Source organism: Elephantulus edwardii, unplaced genomic scaffold (assembly GCF_000299155.1).
Source record: "Elephantulus edwardii isolate Elephantulus edwardi_28Jun2011 unplaced genomic scaffold, EleEdw1.0 scaffold00089, whole genome shotgun sequence".
Classification (NCBI taxonomy): Eukaryota; Metazoa; Chordata; class Mammalia; order Macroscelidea; family Macroscelididae; genus Elephantulus; species Elephantulus edwardii.
In genome coordinates this window covers 3,015,302-3,026,460 of record NW_006399839.1, presented here as the reverse complement: position 1 = coordinate 3,026,460, position 11,159 = coordinate 3,015,302, and the positions used below count along the sequence as shown (strand labels likewise).

The 11,159-nt window shown below is 45.5% G+C and overlaps 1 protein-coding gene across 1 annotated transcript in view; it reads left to right on the top strand.

Annotated features, from left to right (window-relative positions):
* The window catches only part of NOS1 (nitric oxide synthase 1 (neuronal)), a 130,833-nt gene that overhangs the window by 53,823 nt on the left and 65,851 nt on the right, over window positions 1-11,159 (top strand). Inside the window, exon 4 of the mRNA XM_006890404.1 lies at window positions 9,343-9,471. Within this exon, the coding sequence (XP_006890466.1) occupies window positions 9,343-9,471 (129 nt within the window). The remainder of the gene's footprint in view (window positions 1-9,342; window positions 9,472-11,159) is intronic.

Here is an 11,159-nt window from a genome sequence, read left to right as displayed (position 1 = left end):
ATCATGCTTGGGAGGGTGGAGGGACAGCACAGGAGAGGAAGGCCCTCTATGAGGTGGATTGATTCAGTGACTGGGGTAATCAGGATGGGTGTATCAGAGACAGTGCTATTGGCACAGGACAGAGCAGAGTTTAGGGCTGTTGTACATAGGGTCGCTGTGAGTCGCAAGCAACTCGACGGCACATAACAACAACATATATATCATATGTGTGTGTGTGTGTGTGTGTATGATATTTTTTAAGAAACGCGCACGGCCATCAACTTGAGTCCAACTCATCAAGGCAACCCTCCTGTGTTGAGCTCACTGTGACTCATAGAGACCCTGTGAATCACAGATCAAAACTTGCCCGGTCCTGTATGACATTTCTTTTATTGCTGTCCAGACAGAACCTACTCGTAGCTGACACTCCAGCAGGCTTTCAGAGACTGTAAAGCACACAGGAGGAGATTGTACATCATCTCTTTTTCCTATAGAGCAGCTGGTGGATTTGAACTACTTGCCTTTGAGTGGGCAGCACAACTCCTTGCCCCCTAAACCACTAGTGCTCCCTTTCTATGACATAGGTCTGTACAAATCTATGGGCATATACACACACTGTCATACCATAATTGCAGACCATGGTAGATGCTATGAAGGAAAAGGGGTAAATGAAGAAAGAGTCCAGAGAATAATGAATGAGGTGCTGTTTTAAAGAAGAACTCCCCCCCCAAAAAAAATACAAACTCATTGCCGTTAAGTCAGAACCAACTCCTAGCTGACCGTCCACTGTGTTTCAAAAACTGTAAATCTCACAGGAAGAGATTGCATATCTTTCTCCTGCAGAACTGCTAGTGGATTCGAACCACCAGAGGCATGGCCTTTGGGTGAGCAGCACATCTCCCTAGGAACTGTGCCACCAGAGAAGGATGAGGAAAGATTTCCAACATGATGACATTTGGGCAGACACCAGGCCTCGATCCTTTCGAGCAGGAGTCGCAGACTTTTCCTCTGAAGGGCCAGACCGTAAATATTTTCAGCTCTAAAGAACATACAGTGTTCATCTCCATCATAACTACTCCACTCCACTGTTGAAGCAAAAAAGCAGCCAGAGACGACGTATAAGTGAGTGTGGCTATGCGCCAATAAAACTTTATTTATAGACTCTGAAATTTAAATTTCATGTAACTTTCGTATATCATGTATTCTTTTTCTTCCTCACCAACACTTTAAAAATGTGCCGACTGTTCTTAGCTCACGGGGTATATCGGATACAGCAGCACTCCAGATCAGGCCCCAGGACCACAGTGTGCTGACCCTGGGCTCAGGGCAGTTCTGAGCTGCTTTTCCAGATTATGCCATGAATGTGCATACTATGGCACCTGGTTGTTGTTGTATGCCGTTGAGTCAGATCTGACTCAGAGCTGACCCTCCAGTGGGTTTCAGAGGCAGTTAACTGCACGGGAAGTAACTGTCCATCGTCCTGCAGGGCAGCTGGTGGATTTAACTCATGTGCCTTTGGGATTGTAGTGCAGCTTCTTAACAACTAGAACACCGGAGTTCCCTGGCACATGCTTGATTGTCTAATAGACGTCTAGAAGGGAGCTTTGTGGCATAGTCCATAGAGAATTGATCTAAAAGGTGTGTCTTTCTCGTGATTTGAATCCATCAGCACCTCCAAGGTTGAAAGATGGGTGATCCCATCTGATGTCATTTACAGCCTCCATAAACCCACTGGAGGGTCAGCTGTGAGTCAATTCTGACTCAGTGCCAATGAGAATGAGTGAATAAGATGGGCTGTCTTCTGAAGTGCATGTTTGTGGACTTAAACTTCTCATGTCTGGATTAGCAGCTAGACTTCTGTTAACTCAAGACCTTCGTATCAATACAACCCTGAAGCACACACTTTTTCCTGCTTTTAAACCATGCAGAGTCCTCTTGTTCTTTTCACGTAACTGATGTACTTGTGCTTTGTGTATAGGTTCCACATGAGCAAAGTTAAATCTTGGGTAATTTCTACTCTTCACAACATTACCCATACTTTGCTGTGATCCCTGCAGTTATATGTATTTGCATAGCCAATAAAACACAGGTAAACATTTTTTAGTCAAGAGCTGTCAGAATTCTGCAATGATATTCTTCATTCCATATTCTCTTCTGAATGTGCTTGAATTTCTGACAGTTCTCTGTCAATGAACTACTCCACCCATTTTTTTCATACTCTCAAGCAAGATTTTGCTTGTACTATTAATGGTATTGTTATTAGATTTTTTTCTTCGTTCAGTTAGTTCACCTTTCTTTGTAGTGGACACAGAGAAGGATCTTTTCCAGTCCATGACTACATCACTGTCTTCAAACTTTTTTGGACAATTGAGCGTCCCCAGCATAGGTCTTTGCATGCATATGAATATTGCCCTCACAGTCAGCATCGTACTTCAGAGTAAATCTTGAAATGTTCTTTTTATCTGTTTTTGTTGTTTTGATTGATTTGCGTTCTAGTTTACAAAGCACCTGGGTTTTCCATGTAATCATTCATACACATTTTGTTTTATTCTGTTCATTACAATTCCCACCATATCTGATAATCCATTTGTTATATATTGCCTTTTCCCGCACCAATCTTAGTTACTGTTATCTATTAATTCTGACTCCCCTGTCCTTCCTTTCCACTGTCTTACGTTATTCCCACTGCTTTAGCTCCTACCACGTCCTGCCTCTTCACAGGTGGTCACAGCCCAAAGCGCACATAAGAACCCCACAAGTGCCATCCCCACAAGTGCCATTCACCTGCGTTTTCAGTGGCAGCACCCTGGTCCCCACTCAGAAAAGTCATCTGCAGCCTTGCCTACGGGGCTCCTGACTGAGATATTAATCCCCGCCTTGGTCCCCTCCTGAGTCATCTAATATTACTGTGGGCTAATTAAAACATCAAAGCCCTAAGTACAACATCTCTGCCAGAGGCCTGCTAATGTCTGGTTTCAAGTGTGCGATCCAATGAAGCCAGGGCACAGGGCCCCCAGTGCTGCACAGGCAGCCAATTACCCTGCCCCTATTGGCCGCCCCGCACACATCTGGAGCCTCAACAGATGGCCTCCCTTATTAGGCCTGTTAGCTGGCTCTCTCCACTGCCTGGCAGTGAAGTCGGCGGGCTCCCCACCCACCAGCCACACCCCACACCTCCTCTCATGCCAAGCTATACTCTACACCCCCCATCCAGAGTGGGGAACCCACCCCAACACTAGCACCTTGTCTGTGACCCAGCCTGAGTGTCCTGGGGTTCTTGGGAGCCTGTAGGAGAGTCTCTACAATGACAGCGTGAAATACGGGGTTTTCAAGCACCTTAGAACCCTAGTGCTGCTGTAACAGAGACAACAGTAACAGAGGTTACTACAGGTGCACCATTCCTTGGCTGTCTCCATGTGCCCTGGCCTTCCTGTTGTCAGGGAGCTTCCTCATGCAGGAACCTGGGTCCAGACAGACGCACTCCATTCCTGGTGATCCTCCCTTGGTGGACTGCTCCCTTCCTTTCATCTCTTGTTGTTATGTGCCATCGAATCGCTGTGACTCCTAGCGACCCTATGTACAAGAGCCCTAAACCCTCCTCTATCCTGTGCCAACCTTATTGTCTCTGACACACCTACTCTCATTACCCCAGTCACTGAATCAATCCATTTCAACAAGGGTCTTCCTCTCTTGAACTGTCCCTCCACCTTCCCAAACATGATGTCTCTCTCCAAGGACCCGTCCTTCCTTGCAACATGTCCAAAGTATGTCAGATGAAGCCTCAGAATCTTTGCCTCCAAGGAGCAGCTTGCTTTCACCCTTTCCAGGACGAACCTGTTTGTTCTCCTAGCAGTCCATGGTATATTCAGTACTCTTCTCCCGCACCACATCTCAAAGGTATCAATTCTCTTTCTATCATTCCTAGTCATATTCCAGCTCTCTGACATATAGCACGCATTTGTGAAGACGATGGCTTGGATCATGTACACCTTAGTCTCCAGACTAACATCGTTGCTCTGACCAATCTCAGGCATCCATGGGCTGGGGCTGTGAGTTAAAATAGTTTGGGGCCCAATGGCCAAGAGAACAAAAATAATGCACCAGATCTAGAGGACACGTCGCTCTCTCCTGGGAATCTATCCTCTTGCGTGAGCACCTTGCTGCAAATGGAAGAGAAGAGGTCCTAAGCCACAAGAAGTCAGTCCTAGAGTAGAAGTTCAAGGCAATGGACTTCTCCTGAGAACTGTCTGAAATAGGAAGCCTTCCCTGATACTTATACCTGATAGTTGTACTTAGAGACTCTTAAATTCAAGCCGCATACTAGCTGCATCATACGAGACTGGCAGCAGCATGAGGTGTTCAGAATCATTGAAGCCCTGACGGCTTGAGGCCTAAGGCATCATATCAAGGGCTGGTTAAGGGGAGAGCGGTGATGAATGGTGTAGGGAGAAGTAGAAAGGGATGCTGGTGGAGTCGAGAAAGGGGTGGGTCACGACACACGTGGCAATGGTGGGTACCAACACTGAATCTATCGGTCATTTCTCTAATTGTGTTTTTCAGCTCAAGGGGATCACTGTATAGCTTCCTCATTATGTAATTCTACTCGTTGACTCAGGGCAGACCCTCCATCGGGTTTCAAAAGCTGTAACTCTCACAGGAGGAGAATTGTCCATCTTTCTCCCTCAGAGCCTCTGCTGAATTCAGACCCCCAAAGAGGTGTGGTCTTAGGGTTAGCAGTGCAACTCCCTACAGCTTGTACCAGAAGAGCTCCCTAGTATCTCCTTGTTGTTCACCGTCAAGTCGGGATCAACCCATAACTGACCCTCCAGGAGATTTTCAGATGAATCACGTATGGAGAGATTGCCCATCCTTCTGTGGAGCTGCTCCCTGATTCAAACCACGTTCCTCAGAGACCCTGTTAGGTCACTGTGGTGATGGTGGTGGACCGTCGAGTCGGAGCTGGCCCTCTAGTGGGTTTTCAGAGGCAGTTAATCACATGGGAGGTTGCCCCTCCTTCTCCCATGGAGCCGCCGGTGGCCTTTGGGACGCAGTTCAGTACATGCCAAGGAGTATGGCAGGGAGCATTGGCAAGAAAGGATTTCTCCTCTCTGCGATTCAGGACCTAGAGCCATCAGAGGAATTCATTATCACAAAGGCCTGACCGAGCAGGCTTGCCTTTTCTCAATATTATATGGGAGGAGATGGTTATGAGGACAGAATCCAAGAGAAGTTGCTGGAATATCTGGCCAAGCCCTTCAAAGGCAGTAGGGCTACATGTACTTGACTTCACATGTAAAAATAAGTAGAATAGCTTTAAATGCAACAGCATAGAAAGTAGTTAGGAGATGTGGGGAGTGAAGGGAAGAGCTCATCCAGAACCTTCTGCCGATGCTGTTGTGTGGGGTACCCGTATGATGATAACGCTTGGAGCTGGAGTAGTCGTAGCAGTACAGGAAGTTGTGTGATACTCTGGGAAGCCTGGGAAGGCTGAAACCTCTGTCAGGTGAAGGGAAACTCAGGTATTCCCAGGGAGTGAAGAGCAACCCGCCACTGCTCTGTCAGTTCATGGTACTCTGGCTTGTGATGCTGGAAGCTCTACTACCAGTATTTCAAATCACCAGCACAGTCACCCCTGGGGGCCATGTTTCAGCAGAACTTCCAGACTAAGACAGACTGGAAAGAAGATCCTACAAGTCTACTAATGAATAAATTGGCCTGTGACAACCTCACAAGAAGCAGAACATAACACCAGAATTTAAGAAGTACCTCAGGCTGAAACACACTCAAAACATGAATGGAGAAGAGCTACGTCTTCAGAGTAGTCAGTCAGCCGTAATGGCACGGACCGAGTGAGGCATTCAAAACCTTCATCTGCTCACGGAGCATGACTCAAAAGGGGAAGAAACCACTGTGAGAACCTAGTAATAATCAGAACATGGAATGTATGAAGTATGACTCCAGAAAAAGCGGAAGTTAAAAATTAAATGAACCACTTGAAGATCGATATCTTAGGCATGAATGAACCGAAATTGATGAGTATTGGCCAGTTTGAATCAGACAATCATATGGTCCATTATCCTGGGAATGACTAATGACAGAGTGTTCCATCCATCATCGGAAAGAGTATTTCAAGATTTATTCTGAAATAATTCACTGTCGACGATAGAATAATATCCATACAGATGCAGGGAAGGCCAGCTATTAAAACTATCATTCACATTTACTCACCAACCCCTGTTGGCAGAGATGAAAAAAGTGAAGATTTTTGACCAACCTCTGCAGTCTGAAATAGATTGCATTTGCAGTCAAGATGCTTTGATAATTGCTGGTGATTAGAATATGAGAGATAGAAACAAGAGTCAGTAGAAAATCAGACTTGGTGATAGAAGCAATAGGGACAGTTGTATGCAAGAATATTGCAAGGCAAATGACTTCTTTATTAGGCATAGCTTTTCTCAACAACACAAGTAGTGACTATAGATGTTGATGTTGTTGTTGCTGTTAGGTGTTGTTGAGTCAAGTACAACTCAGAGTGACCCTGTGAACAACCTGTGTGCCATCCTGCACCACCTTCAGGACTGCCAGCATGTTCAAGGCCATTGATAGAGTCACTGCGTCAGTCCGTCTTGTTGGAGGTCTTCCTCTCTTACCTCTGACACTCTGCCTTTCCCAGCCTGATGTCCTTTTCCAAAGACTGGCCCCTCCAGACAACATGCCCAAAATATGTGAGACAAAGTTTCACCATCTTCACCTCCAAGGAGCCCTTCCTTCCTTACCTGCCGCGTAGATACTCAGTAAGCATGTGCTGCACGAATAATTCAGTGGATGAGCTAATTAGCCCTAATGGATAAGAGGCAGGATAGACAGGAGGGCAAAGGAAATGTTCACCTATATTTGTCTTTGTGTAGGAAAAGAATGGTTGGATAATTTCTTGTACTTAAATAGGTGGAGAGAAATTAAATCTGAAATGACTGGATAATCATTTTAACAATTAATAATCAAATTAACAGTTTGGGGCAGGATATAGGATAGAGAGGAGGAAGGAAAAAGGGGAATAAAACAGAGAGGTGGGGGAAGGTACACTATAAGGCTTTGCTTTAAATTAACACTGTAAAAAGTTAATTACGTCAATCAATGGTAATTAATGCCTATGAATGATTTCTGAGAAAAAAAAACTAATGTAGTTTGTAGACATTCACCTTTCACTCAAAGTTCTTTGTAAAAGGAAAGATTCAGGAGTCAGACTGCCAGCACTCGACTCTGCACTCCAGCTCTGTAATAGTTAAACTCTCTGCACCTCAGTTTTCTCATCTGTAAAATGGAGATGAGTATTGCTTGGCATACAGTAAATGCTCATTGAATGTTAGCTTTTATTATCTTCAGAATTCTCTGTGATTTCCATCTAGCACTGGTTCTGGCATACAGCAGGTGCTTAAATGAGTGTTTGTCAGATGAATAATGACGAAAAGCATATCCTCGGCTTCCTCGCCAGCCTGAGCAACTTCCAGCTGATGCTGTTTGGGTCCTGCCTGCTTCCCTGCTTCCTCTGCTGGCATTCATCCTCATTCAGACACACCAGCAGCACCGGCCACCTTGCTGGTCCTTTGAATTTAACAAGCTCATTGTGCCCCAGGGCCTTTGCACTTGCTTCTCTCTCCTCCACTCTATCATAATCACCTCCTTTTGTTTATGTAATTCTCACCTTTTTTCTGTTGGTTTTCATACAAGGTTCATATCCATTGTGTTTTGTGTGTTCTTTCATTCATCTTATGTTTCATATAATCATTCATATACATTGTGTTTTATAAACTTAATCACCATTGATCTATGTCTACTATCACTCCATCTTTTCAGGTCCCAAATGGATCTTACCTAATGCCTTTACCCTCCATCCACCAAACTCTGTCATCATCTAGTCATCTGACTTCCCATACCTTTTTATTTTACTTTTTGTGATTTGAGTGAAAGTTTACAAGTCAGAAGGATATTCCATTAAACCATGCACATATATTTTACTTTATACTGTTTTGTTTTTTTAAATTTAGCGAGACAAGTGAACAAGGTTTATTAAGGCGATAAGACAGAGGCATGGCTAGTGTAAGGGAGGCCAGGCAGAAGAGTAAAAGTGAAAAGAAAGAGAAAAGAGGAGAGATGGACCCCTGGAAAGACAAGGGTGAAACCGGACCTTACAGCATGGCTTCAGTAGAAAAGGACGTTAAGAGATGTTCTACTGTTGATCACAATCCTCACATCACCCTGCCCATTGTCTCTCTGTTCCTCCTGTTTGTATTCTTATCACAGCCTCAGATTTTATAGTTCAGGCATTAGTTTACTTGTAATTTGTCTCCACCTCTCTCACAGCAGTTTTCTGTGTTTTCACTATCTTTCTTGTTCATGGTTGTATTCTCAGTATTTGACAGTGCTAGCACATAGGAGGTGCTAAAGAAATTTTGGTTGAACATCCGCTTCAAGCTCATTGCCTTTCACTCGACAACTGGGCCTGAAGACTCTTCGGCACTGGTTGTCATTCCACCACCCTTGCTTGACCTCTCATATGTCTGTCCAACTGTGCCTGTGGTCTCTGCCTTAATTCAGATGTTTGTCTGATGCAAGGACATACACACTTTGTCCCATGCAGACAGCTACTGAGAAACATCCAAAACAGACATAATCTTCAACAGAGTGGTCTAACACGGGTCTGCCGTTGTTGGCCCAGTTGGTCCTTCACCTACTTTATCTGCTGGACAATGTGTTTACAGAGGTGAAGACATGTAAGGACTGGAGGTGTCAACACAGAAGAAGAAGTCGGTGCAAAGGTCCTGAGGCACAAGTCTGGCCACTGGGGGAAATAGCGTATTCCTCAAAATTTTTGCAGTCCAAACTTTTGTGGTCTCCATTGTACTTGCCAAAAACAGTATGTTTGGCCTGTAGAATGTCCAGAAATCCAAGGAACTTGGCCTAGTTTCAGGTGTGATGATGCCTCAGTGCTAAGAGCTGTTAGCATTCAGAAAGGCTGGAGATGTCTTTTCAGCTGTTAGCCTTCCAGAAAGCATTCATTGAGCACCTGCTACATGCCAGAGCTGTGCTGGACTCAGAGTGATCACCTTTGAACTCCTGACCCCTCTCCCTAGAAATGGAACTTCTCATGGTGGAAGCTTCCTTCTCCTTGGGCGGAGGGGCCAGGCTCCAGCCACCTTGCATACATATTTGCTCCCAGGGAAGGTGGCATCCTTGCCTGTGTGCAGGCAGCGCGAGTGACTCCAGAAGCTTCCAGGACAAGCAAGGCGTCTCCCAGTCCTGGGGGAGAAATCCACAGTCCACTCAAGACCCTTTCTAATCCTCTATCTGCATTTTCTCCTGCAGCCCCCGAGCTCGGGGAAACAGTCCCCCACAAAGAACGGCAGCCCCACCAAGTGCCCGCGTTTCCTCAAGGTCAGGAACTGGGAGACTGACGTGGTTCTCACCGACACCCTGCACCTTAAGAGCACACTGGTGAGTAGCCAGCGGGCATGGGGTGGTCTCTCGACCTCAGTGCTGTCCTCACCTGGGGCTGTATCCTGCCTTGTGGGGGGCCGGTTCTGTGCCTTGTAGGATATTTAACAGCACTCCTAGTCCCCATTCACCCAGCATCTGTTACCCTTTCCCTACCTTGTCACAACAAGAAAAATGTCTCTAGGTTTTACCCTGGGGAGAGAACTGACTGTTAGAGGACCACTGATAGAGGGTCATTCACTTACGTAAATGCTTCCATGTTTATGTCCATTTTTCCCAAAGGAATCAGAGGAGGGTTGCTGGCTCTGCATGTCTTCTCTCTGTCGCTGTCTGACCGCTGATGAGTATTGAATAAATGCACCCTTGTGTCCACAGTGTGGCTTCCAAATCATCATAGCATATTTTAAATAGTCAACACAAGTCTACCTATTTCTTTGCATTTTTGTTGTAAGTGGGCCTCTTGGAAGAAAATCGTCTTAGTTAGCATAAGAAGATGCCCCAGAATTTGGTGGCTTCAAAACATCTTCATTATCGTTTGATAGGTTGTTCTCCAAAAGTCTACAAGTTCTTGGGTGCTTCTGCTGTTTTGTGCCAGACTCAGTTCTCAGCTGAACTTGCATTATCATCCGAGGGGTCGGTTAAGAGCTGGCTGGTCTTGGGTGGCCTGGCTGGGGAAACGCAATGCTGTTTTGTGTGATCTTTTCTCGAACAGCTAGTTAGCTAGCTTGGGCTTGTCCACAGGGTGGTTGCAGGGTTCTGAGAAGAATGAGCCGAACCATGCTGCTTGGGCTTGGAACTGGTACAGTGCTGCTTCCACCATAGTCTGGTGATCGAAGAATGAGAGATTGGATGTCTTGATGGAAAGAGCTGTAAAGTCACAGCACCAAGGATGTGAATGCAGGAAGGAGAAGAATCAGGGCCATTTCCCCATCAGTCTACCACAGAGATGTTCAAAAGAACTAGTCACTGAGCTAGACCATTCTCTTCCAAGATGTACTCACAAAGTATTTTTTTTTTACTTCAGCACCAGTAATTCTGATGCCAGTCAAAAGTTCCCAGTCCCTCCCAGTAAATCGAACACTTTTAGAATCTTAACTTACGGCTTATTAATCTTTAACTTTGAGTTATGGAAGTTTCTACTATCACAGTACTCTGTCACAGTAACAGCGAGACCACGATTGGATGGTTTTGAACGATAGAAAATTATTCTCTTAAAGTTTAGAAGGACAGAAGTCCAAATTTAAGATGCCATTTCTAGCCCGTGCACGCTCTCTCTTCCTCTTCCTCTCTGTCTTCCCTCCCTTTCTCCCTCACTCTCCCCCTCTCTTTCTCTTCCCCCTCCCTCCCTCCCTCACTCTCCCCTCTCCCTTCCTCCCTCTCTCCCTTTCTCATTCTCCCCTTCTCTTTCTCTCTCTCCTTTTTCCACTGTCCTGGCTTTTTCCAGTGCCAAGAAGCTTCCTCATACAGGGGCCCATGTGCGAAAGGCCACACTCCACTCCTGGCACTTCTTTCTTGGTGGTACTGATGTCTCTGCTATCAGCTCACATTTGTCCCCTTTGATTGCTAGTGAGAGAAAAGGTATTACAGGCCACACCCTAGGGAAACTCCCCTTACTTAGAATCAGGATTCTGACAGGATTAAGGGGTGTTACGGTCTGTTTTTTTTTTCTGTGTGAAAAGGCAATTTTT